At 37.5% G+C, this 16,865-nt stretch overlaps 1 protein-coding gene across 3 annotated transcripts in view; it reads right to left on the minus strand.

Annotated features, from left to right (window-relative positions):
* The window catches only part of TRPC6 (transient receptor potential cation channel subfamily C member 6), a 119,902-nt gene extending 103,920 nt beyond the window's left edge, over positions 1–15,982 (minus strand). For 2 of the 3 annotated variants that reach the window (XM_033412089.2, XM_033412090.2), the window contains exon 1: positions 15,388–15,982. In XM_033412089.2, coding sequence (XP_033267980.1) covers positions 15,388–15,557 — 170 coding nt within the window. In that variant the 5' untranslated portion in view covers positions 15,558–15,982. The remainder of the gene's footprint in view (positions 1–15,387) is intronic. The other variant, XM_004283348.4, reaches the window with a different exon arrangement.
* Positions 15,983–16,865: the final 883 nt, after the last annotated feature.

Raw genomic sequence — 16,865 nt, forward strand, 5'->3', positions numbered from 1 at the left:
CAAATGTATCATGATCAGATAGTCTTTCTATGAGATATATATTCTTTAGTAACATTTATATGTGTTAGACCATAAAGTTATCTCAACAAATTTTAATGTTTCACATGTGCTTGAGAAATAGTGGATATTATTTAAACAGCCAGGTCCCATATATGTCCAATAAATAATATTTGATAATTTTACTTTCAAGTTTTCCTTATTTAAATGTTTTTATTTGCTCAACCTATCAAAAATTGAGATTTCTCACTATGATGACAGATTTGTCAGTGTTGTTCTTACAGTTCCTTTGATTTTCACTTTTATATTTTTAAGGCTACATTATGATGGGTATGCAAATTTTTAACTTCAATACCTGCAAGGTGAATTATATCTTTTATTATTTTGTTGTTGCCTCTATTTCCCTACTAATGATTTTTGTTTTAAAACATTTGTTTCGTTTGATGTTATTATACCTACCAATATTTCTCTTTGTGTTGCCAGATACATCTTTGTTCCTGTCTTGATTCCCAGTGTTCCATGTCCTTATTTTTCAGGTATGTCTCATATTTAAATGAAAAATAACTAGATTAAGAAAAATCTATTCTCTAAATCTCTGGGAATTTTTCCTGGTGAATTTAGTCAGTTTATATTTATTATCTTAACAGATACATATGAACTTGTTTCTACCATCTTACTTTTGCTTTGAATTTATCCTATTTTTCTTTTCTAGGTGGCTTTTTTCTTGTTTTTTTTTTTTTTTTCCAGTTCTCTGTCCATTCATTTTCCTCTTTCTTTTTATTTTCCCTCTCCGATTTGTACCGTTATATACTCTATTTTTATTCTTGTATGGACTTCCTTTGAAATTTTACAATGTAGTTAATTTAAGCCCCACCCCTTCCCAAGCAACATAAGGACTCTAGAATTTTTTAAGTCTGAAAATTCTCTCCCAGTTTACATGAAACTGTTCAGTACTTTAGTTCTGTCCTTTTTTAAAAACACAAATTAGACATAACTATATTATAGGAGAATGATTATTTAATGTTATCTACGTGTTTATCAATTTCATTGCTCTCATTCCTTTAATATCACAGACCATTCTCCTAGGATAAGTTTCCATCTTTCTGAAGTACGGTATATCCTTTACAAGTTATTTTCATGTAAGTGTGTTGGTAATAAATTCTTCTTATATTTTTTTCCCTGAAAATGTCTTTATTTTAAACTCTTTCTTGAAAGGGGCTGTTTCTGAGTACAGAATATTAATATGATTTTGGATATATAATTCTCTTATCTTCTGCTTTCCATTCTTACTGTTGAGATGTTTGCTGGAAGAAAATTCTCTTTCTTTGGTACATAATCTGTATTTTTCTCTCTGGCTGCTTATAAGATCTTTTTAAATAAATTTTTTATAATGTAGTTGCAGTTCCTTGTATCTAGGTGTGAATTTCTTTTTATTTATCTTATTTCATATGTGTTGTGGCTCCTTTCTCTGTAGCTTCATATCTTTCATCAATTCTGCAAAAAACTTAGCCATTATTTTTCTAATTGTTTCTTAACTACATTCCCTTTCTTCTTTGCTTATGGTTCTTTGAATATATGTAAACTGGTCTTTCCAATTCTAGCCTCTATATCTCTTAACCTCTCTCACATTTAACATTTCTTATCTTTCTGTATTACATTTTGAGAAACTTTTTAATATCTGTCTCCCAAATTATAAATTCTCTTACTAGCTGCACTTAATCTTCCATGAATAACTCTGGTCCATTGATACTTTTCTTTCAATAGTTTTTTTTTTTTTTTCCTGAAAGCTGTATTGTTGTCTTGTCATTTTTTTCAATACACTTGCTCAGAGAAAGACAAATATCATATGATATCACTTATATGTGAAATCTAAAAAAAGGTTATAAATGAATTTATCTACAAAACAGAAACAGAGTTACAGATACAGAAAATAAACTTATGGTTACCACGGGGCAAAGGGGGAAGGATAAACTGGAAGATTGGGATTGATCAATACACACTATTATATATAAAATAGATTATTAATAAGGACCTACTATATAGCACAGGGACTCTACTGAATACTCTTTAATGGCCTATATGGGAAAAGAATCTTAAAAAAGTCAATATATGTATACATATAACAGATTCATTTTTCTGTACACCTACTTCAAACTAACACAACACTGTAAATCAACTATATCCCAATAAAATTTTTTTAGAAATATGCTTGCTCATTTTTGATAGTTTTCTTGTGCTTGTTCTCTTTTGGGATTTCATCTTTATGTCTTTATACAGTTCAAACAAAGTAATTTTATGTTCTTAACTTTAATCCTTATATTGAAGTCCTTAAGGATTTTATATCTTGCTTGCTATTTCTGTTGACTCCCACTCAGGATGGCTGTTTTCTTGTGTATCTAAGGTAAATTAAATATATACTCACAATTAAAGATTACCAATTTGTAGAGAACCCAGAGGACCAGGATTAATTGAGGATTACCAGGTCCAAGGCAGAGTCTCCTAACCACGATGCTGACATTAGCACCTTATTTATGGAATTCCACCTTTCAAGAGAGTTCACTGCTACTCTGATAGAAGCCTATGACTTGTGCATGTTCGTGTTTGCATACAGGGGTTGGGTTAAGATTTCCCTTGCTTCCTACAAGCACAGAAATATAAATTATATTTTATGCAGAATCTAGTTGTTTTGAAACAGGATGACCATCAAGATTATCTTTTCCACAGGAGGCAGAATTTCAAGAAAGTTTTACAAAACCTCATAATATTCAGAAAAAGAAATCCAGTTAAGTGATAATAAGCTTCTTCAATAGCAAAATTTTCACCCTTTTGGAAAATTTTACCCCATAAAATCTTGGATGATTTAAAAAGGACAAACTTCCTCTATATTTTCTGAAAATACAGATAATTCAAATCAGAAAGAAGGTCAACATTAAGATAAAAATAAAATTCAAATAAATTACTTTCTCCTCTAATTTAAATATAAAATTATTGCATCATGTTTTGATTTAAGAAACAAACTGGAAAGGTAGTTTTTCTCATAAAACAACATGTTACTCTCCTGACATCTTATCAAGCATATCTCCTATCTCATCACTTATGCTCCTAAAATATATCAAGAATAGCATCTTGTGTATAGCAGGTATTTGATGAGAATTTGCTGAATTAAAATATACTATTTTTCAATTTATCTGATAATAACTAATCATTGGATCTTAGGTAGAAAAATGAATTTCTTTTTTTTTTTTTTGGGGGGGGGGGTACGTGGGCCTCTCACTGCCGTGGCCTCTCCCGTTGTGGAGCACAGGTTCTGGACGCGCAGGCCCAGTGGCCATGGCTCACGGGACCAGCCGCTCCGCGGCATGCGGGATCCTCCCGGACCGGGGCATGAACCCGCGTCCCCTGCATCAGCAGATGGACCCTCAACCACTGCGCCACCAAGGAAGCCGGAAAAATGATTTTCAGTCTCACATTTTTGCATGGATGAATACACTGTAATGGTTTTCTTGATTGAAATTAGGTTTAGTTCCTAACTCTGGTTTTCATAGTGAATCTAAAGTAGCTGAAACAATAAGTTTCTAAACCTGACTACATATTAGAATCAACTAGGGAAATTTTTTTAAAAATATTATTCCTAGGCCCTAACCCCCAGAAATACTGATTTATTTGAACTCTCGTAATTATTAGGGAATCTACATTTTTAAAAATTATCCAGGTAATTCTAATATATAGCCAGATTCTCAACCCACTGATAAAAACATTTTTTAATCCCCATCATCTGGTGTACATGTTTAGACAAGAGGCTGCTGATTTTTTCTGTGTTTACATCAGTCGATGTGCAACACTATTCCTTTAGTAATATCTCACTGCAATTTTCTAGTGAGGGTATATCAAATTCTTGCATGTAAGAAAGTGAGGATAATGCCTAAGTCTGAGCATGAGGTGGATTGCAATACAATTTGAGAATAATTGATCTAATTTCTAGAAGACAGATTACCATGAAAATCAACTAAATGTGTAAGTTTTGCCCTGCACAATGTGATCCAAATCAAAGTTACAATATCATTAACATGTAATTTTAAAATCATTTTTACTTAACCATTCTTTTCTCGCTTTCTCAATTTTAAGTTGGATTATTTCATATAAGTATTTAAGACTTCTCGGGATGTAATGAGCTTTGGTCACAGGAAGTTCAGTTTTCACAAACTTTTTCAACTTAATTTAAATAAAAAGACAAGAACCTTTCCTGTTGCCATTTTAGTAAAAACAAAAAAGACTAATCTCCATGAGTGTTCTATCAACACAATATAAAAAAATAAATGGTTTATATTTATATTTTCTTGTTTGCAGGATTATTTAAAAATATTTGACAAGCACAATTTTAGGGATCAAGCAGATATATCACAAAGCTCTTAGAATTCATTAAATGACCTAAGCTGCAACAATACAAAACTCCAATACTGTAGTATTTCTGAAAAGGCTAAGATGAAAACATGGTATCCTAAAGGCAAAGTCTCACAAAACTGTATGAAGCCCAAAGAGAAAAGAATTTTAGAGATAAGGCCAATCTACTGGCCTTCCACTTTGTATAAGGAAGACATTGTATTCATCCAGCAAACATTTATTGAGTCCCTACCAAATGCTAGTTTATAGACTGTATCCCCGCCCTCAAGGAGCTGCCATTCCAGTGAGGGGAAGAAGTTCAGACAGTGAGGGTCAAATGCAAACAAACAAAACAGTCAAATAGGAGTTTAAGTACAGGCTCAGATTTTTGAGAGCCATAAATTCTTAGACAATTCTTAACCTTTCTGAACTTGCTTCCTCATTTACAAGTAGAAACAATATTACCCATCACACAAGTTTGCTGTGATGATCAAATAAGCTAATATAAATAAGGCAAAAGACTGGCATAGTCTTATCTGTGTCTTAAAGTCAGAGAATAAAGTTCAAATTCCGGACAGATAATAAAGTGTATTGTCTCCCTTGTAATCTTTCATATCTCACCTCCTCTTTCATTTACCCTGACTCTAGCACACCAAACACCAAATTTCATTGATTCTAGGATACATAATTCTCCCACTTTAACTTCTCTGGAATAGAACATGTCTTATCAGTGCTGCCACTTGGTGTCAGTCATTATCATGACAGTTTATCTTTAGCAGTGCATGTACAAGCATTAAAAGCAATGGCTCCAAAGTTTCAGAATGGATGACAGTGGCTTGAAAATAAATCCTGGAAACAGTAGCTAAGGATTCCTTTCAAGCCTAAGAAACAAATACATGTGTGTATGTGCATATGTGTATTGGGGAGAGTGGATCGTACATGGGGAACGATGGCGAATCAGATTTGTTCAGCAACATTCAGGAACTGCTAAGTCAAAATAGTCTAGCTCTATGTAATTGCAAAGTCAGTTTAACTGCCTAGCACCGAAAGCTTTTGGTCTATCATGGTTCTTTGGATTCTTTAAAGAAATGCTGCATCACCAATGTCTTCTTGGCACAAAGGACAAGACCGTGTGGAGAAACATAGATATCAAATATTTTGAGTTGAAAATGACTCAGGAAAGTTCATCTCTGAATATGAAGAAGCTTTAGGAATACCTTAACTAAATTTATTTTGTTTAGACTTTTTTTTTCCATATGTGTGTAAGAGTTATATGTGACCCAAACCTACACTTAATTAAGTATAAAGATCTATTTCAATAGCTATAATATAAAAATCTAAGGTATAATATAATTGATACAGTACTTTTTTTCTTGTTTTTCAAAGGCATATAAAACATCAGGACAGGTTAAAATTGATACAACCTTGGACTCTATGAAATACAGTAACAGTGATTCCCAAATACGGTGCTAAGCACATCAAAGGAGCTAAACAAATATTTGTTGAAAGAAATTAATGTTTTCTTCAAGACGAAATACAGTGTCTGGCCCTGAATGCCGCTCCAAGAAAAGGGGTCCTGCAGAAAACATTTTACTGGGGAGAAGAGAAGATTCTTACAGTGCCCAGGAATCAGCTTTTCATAGCAACTACTGCCACCCTTCAACCTATTCAATGCAAAATTCTGTTTCAGAGAGTTTAACATAGTAATAATAAAAATAAGTTTTATCTCTAACAGTTTAAACTGCCTAAAAGAATCTTTAAAAGAGTTTTAGAAATCATGTCATTTCCAAATCCTATTATAATTCTCAAGATAATCTTGTTAGTAATTCCCATGAAGAGAACTCTTCCCAGTTTTGTGCAAGGGTTTTGTGCTGACCCATACATGTCAGGACAAAATGTTCTTTGTGCTGCAACCAGAGTTTCTGTAACTGAAACGTGAAATCTGCCTTGAAAAGGCAATCAATCTTAACATAACTATCCATGCTGTAATTGATTTCTAGCAATATATACTTTCAGATATGTAAAATGCTTTACAAAGTATGCAAATCCTGCAATGAAATCCAGTTTCACACTACCATTTGAGTCAGGTCAGTTTTTCTAATACAACCTGTTTCATAGCAAAGAAGCAATTTCATCCACATGATAGAAATCAAGAGTAAAAGAAAGCTTCCTCTTTTGTAATCTTAAAAGAGTCATGATCAGCTTGTGGACCATTGCTAAAATTAGTAAGTACTTTACAGATTACTTAGTTTTGATGCATTCACAGTCTTCCTTTGGTGACAAAGATTGACAGTTTTTCAAAATCTAGTTTCACTGTGTCTAGATAAGTGATAGGATCTTTCTTTCTTTCCTTTCTTTCTTCTCATTTCTGTCAACTTCTGGCTGTGTAATCCCTGGCAAATCACTTAACCTCTCTTTGCTGTGGTATATTTTTACTTTTTTCTTTCTTATTAAAACATCAGTAAAACAGAGATTTGCTGGGAGTATTAAATGAGGTACATATAAAGCACTTAGAGGGCCTAGCACATAGAAATCCCTAATAAATCTAGTTGTTATTTTTATTATTATGTGACAAAATCATATAAGTCAACAAAGATGAATGAATAAACAGATTAATGAATTAGTGGAATATAAAGCTTGATCTTCACGGATGACTAAGATTTCAATAGAAAGAAGAGGTAGAAGTGAAACACACATATTACTGCTATTATAACCTTTCTTCCTGTCTTCTTCCCTCACCAGAGAATAACTTAGATAAAAGGAGCACAGCTCAGGAATCTTGGTGCCGTAGATCAGAGCCAACCTGTGGCTTCTCAAGTACCTATGAAAAGATAGAGGAGAAGGAAGTGAGTGTGCTCTCCAAGAGGACACCCATCACGTATCCAGCTGTGCCGGGCACAGGCATGATTATATGGGATGCCTGGAGATTAGGGGACTCTGTGCAACCTGCCAGCCCTTCTGTTTATGCGTTCCAGCCTGCGTTACCTAAAATGTATTGGTTTTTGTCCACTTGACAACAACTTTCCAGCTGTGTAACTTTCTAAATATTGCTCAATGTTTCTAAACTTCAGCATGGTCATTTATAAAATAGACATTAAAAATATCCAGGTGGCTGCTCCGAAGAGCAAATTACATTTGTATGACAACTAGAAGAGGACATGCTACAGAGTAGGTATTCAAAAAATGTTAGTCCCCCAAAATATACACAAATACTTTAGATTAGTCCTCTACAGAAACAGCAACTCGCCCTGACCTGTAAATAACTCTAGTCAGTACCCCTGCTCCTCTTTGTTCTGGCTGAGTTACCTGAATTAGGGTGAGAATAGTTAGACTGCAACTAACGTGTTGTTTCGGTATTTGTGACATTCATTTCTATATGCTGCTCCAAAAGGACATTCTATAAGAAATGTGATTCAATCCATTCCAATATCTTAAGGGTCTTAAACAGCATACCAAGTTTTAGATGCCAAAGTTTAATTGAAATTTGACATAGAGATGAGCACTTCATGTCCTGAAAGCCAGCAGAAGCTTCCTAAACAAAGAGCAATCACAAACGGTAATTTTTTCCAACTGGTTCCACTTACATTCAGCATTTTTTATGAAAGAGGGAGAAAAACAAGAATGGACTCAAGAAAATGTTTTCCTTTTATGATTTACTCTCTAAGAGGCAAAGATGAATTGCCTTATGAAGTCAACTTACCTCTTGTAACTCAAGGAACATAACTGTCTAGAGAAAAAAAGTTATGCAATGTCTTCCTAGAGGTAAACAAACATTATGTTACAGAATAAATGTGGGCATTTCAGCACATCTGGAAATAACTCCACAACCTACGGTGTTGGACCTCTAAAAAAGATGTTTCATTATAATAAATTGTTATCAGCAGATGTTGATTACTTCAAGCCAGGGGAGGTTTAGAAACAAAATAGATGGTTTCTGTCATGCAGAACACAGAACTTCAAAGTGGTCAATTAAAAGACAGATCAGCTAGGTGGTTTGTGACCACCTAGAGGGGTAGGATAGGGAGGGTGGGTGGGAGGGAGACACAAGAGGGAAGAGATATGGGAACATATGTATATGTATAACTGAGTCACTTTGTTGTAAAGCAGAAACTAACACACCATTGTATAGCAATTATACTCCAATAAAGATGTTAAGAAAAAATGTAGATGAATGGATAAAGAATATGTGGTATATTAAAAAAAAAAAAGAGAGACACACCATTAATCCAAATGGCAGCTGGAGGAGTTGTTGATTCCTAAATGAAGAAGGGAAAGCGGATCCAAAGGTGATTTTTACACTTGTTTTTCTCCGGCTAGCACAGCAGCTTCCAAACTGCATACCCTTAACCAAGGTCCAAGTCTTTGCTTCATGGTTATAGATGCTATTTCTTTCAAAGGACATAATAGATACTAGGATTCCCTCTGAATTCTAAACCACTACATATGTTTGTGATATCATAAGAAATCATGATATCACACATACTCTATTTGATTGATTTTATTTTTCATTTGATAAATGTGTTCTTATAAGGAAATGAGTCCTTGATTTTACTTGGAAATCCCTTATACTGCTGCTGAGTGGCTGTGTTCTAAGGTAACTGCCCCTATGGGTCAGAGAGTGAAGCCATACCTGTGTGGGTAGGTGGTAGGATCTCTGCTTAAAAGAGTAGACATACCTAATGTCAATGATCCAGGAAAGAAGGAGATCCTAGGAAAAGAAATGGAGTTTGAGAGGCATATCTTACTCTGGATAAAGGGAGGAGGGTGGTATTCCTTTGTCCATCTGGGCTAAGACTGACTTTTTTTTTTTTTAATTTTTTTTAAGATTTTTATTGGAGTATAGTTGATTTATAATGTCATGCTAGTTTCAGGTGTACAGCAAGGTGAATCAGTTATACATATACATATATCTACTCTTCTTCTTTAAGATTCTTTTCCCATGTAGGCCATTAGAGAGTATTGAGTAGAGTTCCCTGTGCTATACAGCAGATTATTATTAGTTATCTATTTTATATATAGTAGTGTGTATATGTTAGTCCCAATCTCCCAATTTATGGAACACTGACTATTAAGGGCTAGATTGTCTGTGGATGGTCTGAGGAGGAGAGGGAAGAATACTCTCTGCCAGTTGGATAAAACTTGGGGTTAGGCAGGGGTCAGTCCTTAGGAGACTCCACAAATGAGCTGAAAGACAGTTATAGCCAGCCAGGAGTTTTTCTCTGTATGTTAATTATCTTTGGTTATTCCTAAGCATTTGACAAGTACTGATAAAGATACAGCCTCATCTCAGGTGAGCAGAAGGAACTTGAAGGGGAGAGTCTGGGGCTAGAGCTAAAAGGCGAGCAGCATGGTAGTGGCATAGTAATTAGTGACAGATCCCCCAGAAGAAGGTGAATCTAAGTGGACAGGCAGCCGGAATATAAGATCTGGGTATCTCCTTCTATGTGGACATTCACTCTTCTGTCTTCCTTAAAGGACTCAGATGTTATTTTACAAAAAGAGCTGGCACCACATTATTCCTTATTAGAATAAATACTGATGAGAGGATAATGTCTTTGTTGAGGAATAAATTAATTTACACCTTCTCTTTGCTAGATTCTATGTTAAGAGTAGAGAAATGAAGGACTAGAGGCATACAGTCTGGTAGAAAGAGATTTGTGAGCAAAAAGTAAAACGGATGTTTGAATAGACATATTTATCAGACATAGGGAGGCAAAAATAATGGAGGGATAACAAGCACATAAAAATGTAATGTGATTCATAGGCTTGAGTCCATACTCTAACGTCAATCCTAAACTTTTTCAAGGGATTCGTGTACTCTATCAGCAGTTAATGTCAGAAAACATTTTCTATCCTGCAGTCTGAATTTTTCATTCCCTTTTAATACATAAATAAATTCAAGCATATTTTATTTTGCCTGGAGAAAAGAAGGCTATGTTGGGGAAATCTATTTATCTGTGGTCTCTGACCTTAGGTTACCTCTCTTAAATCAAGAGTTCAAAGTCTGGGTCCTAGAGCTCATAGATGGGTTTCATCCAAAACCATCCTGAGGTCAATAAAAATTTAAAAAGATCCATGACCCATTAAAACATTTTTTAAAAGGTCACTTTTGTTTCATAATATGAATTAAAGTATACAATTAAGAATCTCTTTGGGTTTCTCCTGAGACCATGATTTAATGACCCTTGGAATCCCTTTTTGTCCATATCCATGTTTAAAGAGATACTACCAGCAATGGAGCACTGACTTTGTATTAAAAACTACATTAATAACTAGAGAGTAAACAATGCTTCATGTAAAAGAAAAACCATAGTTCTTATAAGCTACACATCAAAATACACTGGGTATCAATACACTGGGTATCAAAATACACTATGAGTATGTTTTCTTATTCTAAATTTTAAAACTCACTCATTTGAATCTCTTATATTTTGGTTCATTTTTATATTTCTTATCTTTAGTGTTCTTCAATTTCAATACAATACATTTAAATGGGTTTATTTTTCTGTATCACACTAGTATTCTTGTACTTCATAAACATGAGAATGAATCACTTCTGGAAAATTATCATCCATTATCTATTCAAATGTTGCCTCTCCCTCATTCTCTCTATTTTCTCCTTCTGGAACTCCCACCTTCGTGTTTCTTAGCTCAATAATGTTTATATTTTCCATTTATTTATGTCTCTGCATTCTAGGTATTATCATCGATTATACCATGGCTAATCTGCATTTTTAATCTTTCCATTGAGTTTTCATTTCAAAATTATATTTTTCACTTACAGGTTTTCTATTTGTTTTTTAAAAATAAGTCATTCTTTGTTAGGGTTTAACTTCTTTTTATACTGTCAACATTTTATACATACCCATTTTATATATTCTCTTTCATGTTGCTATATTATCTCAAGTTATTAAGGATCCAATACTGCTGTTATGTCTCATGTTAACTCTCCCTCATGGACTGTACTGACTGCTAACTTTTGTTCTTAGTTGATTGTTTCCTTGTGTGTTTCGTTATGTATTATAGTGAGCATATCTTTAGCAGGGATTGCTGTTTTCCTGAAAATCCTTGGCAGTCTAGATAGTTGGTACTACACTTTCAGAATGCCTTTCTGTTTTACTCTTCTAGGAGCCGGAGTATTTTTCAACTTGAAGATTTCTAGGTCAGTTAGGTAGTGTAAAAAACAAAAGCAAAAATAGAGTCACATGATGTTCAGGCCCAAAGAATGAAATTCTTAGGGGAAGGTTCCTTTTCCTCTTACTAACAAAGTTTCTTGTTCTCACTCCGTGCTGATGGCATATTATGCTAGTCTAACTTTTCACTAAAATAAGGGTCCTGGTTTTATGCAGCGGACAGGGATGTCTCAGTTCCAACACTGCCTCATCTGGAACCAAGGCCTTAGCTTTTCTCCATCTCACATGGACATTAGACTCCAACCTCCTGGTCACCCAGATCCATAATCACTGGGGTAACCACAGCATCGTTTCTCAGGCTATACTCTGTCTTTTAACTTCTTTGCTTTTGGCAAATGGTAATCCCTTTTATTTTTTGCAAAATTGGGTACCACGTTAAAATCATTTAGATTATTTTATCCAGTACTGCTAGGTGTTTGTAACCGTAATTTTTTTTAGAATATCTCAGTCTATTGTTTTGCCAGAGCTTTAGTTTACAGTTTGTTTCATTATTCATAATTAGTCTTTTCCAAGCAGAAATTTCAGTTGGACTATTTCAGATCTTGAGAATTTAGAAACACTTAACATTTTTTATGTCCAGAATTCTTCTCCATGTTCAGAAGGGATGGACTAGAGACATTTTTAAGTTCTAAATGAAGGAACTCTCTAACTCCTGGGATCCTCCTTGGACATGGACATTTCTTGCTAACCATGATTACAAACTGATCAAAATATATTGTATTAATTGATTTCCAATTAGAAGTTGAAAAAAGGGAGAATTTGAATCTTTTTCTTCTAAGCACCACTTCAAAATGTTACTTCTTACACTTAAGTTCTGAGAATACTTAATTTCTCTCAAACAAGATAATTTGCCAAAATTTTCAGTAGTAAAAGCCTCATAAATATATATATAAATCATTCTACATAAGTGAACTATGACAATATTTTAGCAAGAGTCATAGAACTTATCCCACAGAATTGATAATTTGCAAAAATCTGTTATCTTACAAGGGAAAAAATCTCAGTGATCTGAGATAATGGCAGTACCCATATCTAAAGTATACTAGTGATTGCCACTTTCACAAATATTATGCCTCTCACTCTAGGAAAATATACAAACAATTGTTTAAATTGCAAGTCAAAAGCATATAGAAGCTCCTATTTGTACTCTCTAACAGAGGGAAATAATTTTTTTATTTTTATTTATTTATTTATTTATTTTTTGCGGTACGTGGGCCTCTCACTGATGTGGCCTTTCCTGTTGCGGAGCACAGGCTCCGGACGCGCAGGCTTAGTGGCCATGGCTCATGGGCCTACCCGGACTGGGGCATGAACCCGTGTCCCCTGCATTGGCAGGCAGACTTTCAACCACTGCGCCGCCAGGGAAGCCCAGGAGGGAAATAATTTTCTTTCATTCTTTCTCATACATCACAGGTGTGAAATACTATTGTTTACTGGTTAAAATTTTTCAGTTACTTGATTATTTAACTGGAAAAAATTAAAACCTTGCCAGAGTAAATAGTGATGAAAAGTAACTAAGAACCTTTTGGAAATAATAGACTTGGACAAGACCAAAGTCTTACTTAGAAACATGGCTCACTCTTAAATTTACTATCATACCTCTGACATGACAGGGGGTGCTCAATAAGAATTGAAGCACATTAAAATATTTCTGTTCATCTCTCTACTGCCAAGGCCTATCCATTAAGAGTGATCTAGGATTCCTGAACGAAGGGAGAAAAATACTTACTCTCTAAATAGTAGATGATGTAAAAACTAGATAAATCAATAAGGCAGTAAACCACATTTGAAGAAAGCATTGGGGAAACTTTTCAGGACAACTTGCAATTATTGTTTTATTTAGTCTGTCTCACTACTAACATATAGCCACAGTGTTTAAAATCAAATTATTTTCCCCACACAGTAACAAGTGACTATAGAATGATTAGGTGATAAAGAGAGAAAAAAAAAGATTTTGTCTATGGAGCAGTCTAATTTTTAAAAAGCAATATAGCTTTTATAAGTTGCTTAACTTACCCACAGGTAACATTACCAAACATAACCCTCAGGCTTAAGGGTAGATCTTAAGTCTAAGTCAATGAAAAAGTCCATCTATGTTTCAAAGATACCCTTAAAGCAAATTTGAAAGTAGCTGCGTTCAGAATATCCAGAAATTATTTATTTATTTTTATTTTTTCTTGGCATATATCTCCTCGCTACTCAAAGTATGCTCCACAGACCAGCAGCCTCTACATCTTCTCAGAGATTGTTAGAAAGGCAGAAATTTGGGCTGCACTTAGACCCTACTGAATCAGAATCTGCACTTTAACAAGCTCCATAAGTAATTCATATGCCATTAAAATTTGAGAAGTTCTGTAGTAAAAGACACAGAAATATTTTCTAATTTAACTTCAAGTACAAGATTTCTTTTGAGGGTGATGTCCTGGAATAACATAGTGGTGATGGTCCCCAACTCTGTGCATATACTAAACACCACTGAACTGTACAACTTAAATAGATATATTTTATGAAATGTGAAATATATCTTAATTTTTTTAAAAAGAAAAAAGTAAGTAACAGTAAATGCTTTCAAACCATACAGCACGTAGATGAATGGAACCAGTTCCAATTTTTTTTTCTTTTATCTAGGGGAAAAATTAGATGCACCATTTCCCGGGGCTCAGTTCTTATTGGGAAAGGGATCTACAGCAAGCCTTGACTCTGGGCAGCCCTGACCAATGATCTGAAGGTGCACCCATCCATCCTGCCCCCCATCCCCCGAGAGTGAGACACACACACACACACACACACACACACACACACACACACACACCCCTCTACAGCTGCTAACAGAACTGCTACTGAGAACTGCTTTCCTTGGGAAACCGCATGCAGATGGATGTGACATGTCAAGAAACCATACTGCCCAATCAACTAAAGGAGCAAAGAGGCAGACACACTATCTGCCAGCTGCACTTGTGGTCCCAGGCGTGTGGGGGAGGGGAGACTTCCTCATTCCGTCCTCTGCTTGCCCCTGCCACCCATCCCCCGCCAAAAAAGAAACTCCAGATTCTTAAATAATATCTCGTAGTCACTCAGGGTCCACAGCAGACGACCTTCTTCAGCTTCTACAATTATCAATTTCCGGCCCGCACCTGTAACAGGCTCGCCTCCCCCGTACGCCCTTGGTAAAAGTTTCGCGCTATGGGTGGGAAAGCCTAGAGGTTCTATTTCTCCTATTTAACTCGGAGAACCGGAGGCTGGGGAGAGGATGCCTGGGGTAAGTGCACCCCCTCCCACGCGCCCCTTCGAACTTTGCTGCCGTCTGGTAGCTGAGGACCTGTGCGCGCCCCCTTAAGGGCAACGGTGGGGAGTGTTTAGAGGGCGGGCGCGCGGGTTCTCGAGTTCCCCTGGCAGAAGCGCCGAGCTGCGCCCAGGACCGAGAGTTCTGGTCATCCCTCCCACAGATGCTAAGAGTCACTGGGGACGCAAATTTGAATCAGTCCCCCGCCCAGACCATGCCTTTGGCGCAGCGACACAGGGTCTCTTTGAGGGCTCCCGATTACTTGGGACTAAAGAAACCGACATACACCTATCACCTGTAGTGGCGTCGGTACCCCACGGTCTCACTCTCTCGGGCAAACCTACCCGTGCGTGCTCGCCCGGAGCAAACCTTAGATCCGCGCGCGCCCTCCTCTCACTCGGGTCTCAGCCCGGCTCGCGCGGCCCTGGGAAGGCAGACGCGTGCGGAGACGCGCGCGGAGCCCCGGGTCTTCTCCGGCGAGCGCACACCTCCCGCCTGCAGCGCCCCCGGCCTGCCCGCAGCGCCCGCACTCACAAGCAAGGGTAGTAGCCGTAGGGAGGCAGGGGGGGCTGCGGCCAGCCGTCGTCTCCCACCTCCGAGTCCATGAGCAGATAGTCTTGGCTCTCGTTGCGCCGCGCGCGGGCCCGGGTAGCCACCCCGGGAGAGCCTCCCCTCCCGGGCCCGAATGCTGAGCTCTGGTTCATGGCGGGAACGCCCGACTGGCCGGGATCCAGCTCCTGGGGGAGGCGCCTCGGCAGTTCCAGCGGGGACCCGGTGCGGAGGGGTCCGCGTCACCTGCCGGACTGGCCCGCGGCAGACTGGTGCTCAGGGGGTGAGGGTGAGGCGAGGAGGGCAGACGCCCTGAGAGATGAGCTCCGCGAGCGGCTCACCCGCTGGCCCGGGGAGAAGTCACCACGCAGCGGGTCGCAAAGGGGACCTTTTCTGGGGTGCGTCCGGGGAGGCGGCTGGGGCTCCCGGACCGAGCGAGCGCAGGCGGGGCGGCGGGTGGCAGCGGAACCTGAGAGCTGAGAGCAAGGGAGACAGAGCTGAAGAGTTACTATGTCAACCGAGACTCTTCAGCCGTCGGCTCCCGCCTTCTTCCCCCGCATCCTCCGTCATGATTCCACCTTTAAAGGGATCGGAACGACGTTCCAGAAAAAGCCTGTCGTGTAGCCACAACTTTCAGGGCCAAGATGAACCTAAAGTAGGTGGAGCCACACATGCACTTTTTTTGGGGGGGGGGGGCCCTAAGAGTTTGCTTATTTAGAAACCATACAAATTAAGAACTTTCTAGGAAGCTTCTCTTAAGTAAGACTCAAAGAACTCTTTTTTAAAAGAGACAGAAGCCTCTCCTTTCTCCTGTCTGCCTTCATTTCTTAGGACATTTTCTCTCCCACTCCCAACCCCCGAAGTTATAACTCTTCACTTTAAAATGAACAACATTCTGTGTTCCCAATGCCAAATGTTCCCAGTTCCTGAGCAAATCAACAAAAATAGGCATTTTCCGATGATACCAATAGAGGCCACCAACCTGCTTACTTCAGAGAAAAACTTTCCTTCCATCATTGCAAATGCCAGAATTATCTCTCTGCCAGATGTTTCCCACATTTCCGAACTGTTTTTAATTTTAAGACAGTTTTAAATTCAGATTTAATCTTCATACATGTGCAAAGTAAAAGAAACTCAACAAGGATGAATCACTATCTGTAGTAGTTCAAGTAGTTGTCATTTAGGAATCCATTCGTTCAACAAATATTTAGTTGATCCCAATTGTGTGCCAAGCACCATTTTAGGATTCAGAGGCAAACTAGCCAGATAAGGTGCCTGTCTGCCTTCCTGGAAGAGAAGGAGACAGAGATTAAACGAGCAAACGAGAAAGTATCAGAGAAAAAGGCTACAATAAAAATAAGACAGGTTGATGTGATAGTAACTGGAGACTGACTACTTAAGATTATTAGGAGGTTAAAAGAGGCCTTTCCAGGCAGGTGCTAGTTAAGTGGAGATGGACAGGG

Source organism: Orcinus orca, chromosome 8 (genome assembly GCF_937001465.1).
Source record: "Orcinus orca chromosome 8, mOrcOrc1.1, whole genome shotgun sequence".
In the NCBI taxonomy this organism is placed as follows: Eukaryota; Metazoa; Chordata; class Mammalia; order Artiodactyla; family Delphinidae; genus Orcinus; species Orcinus orca.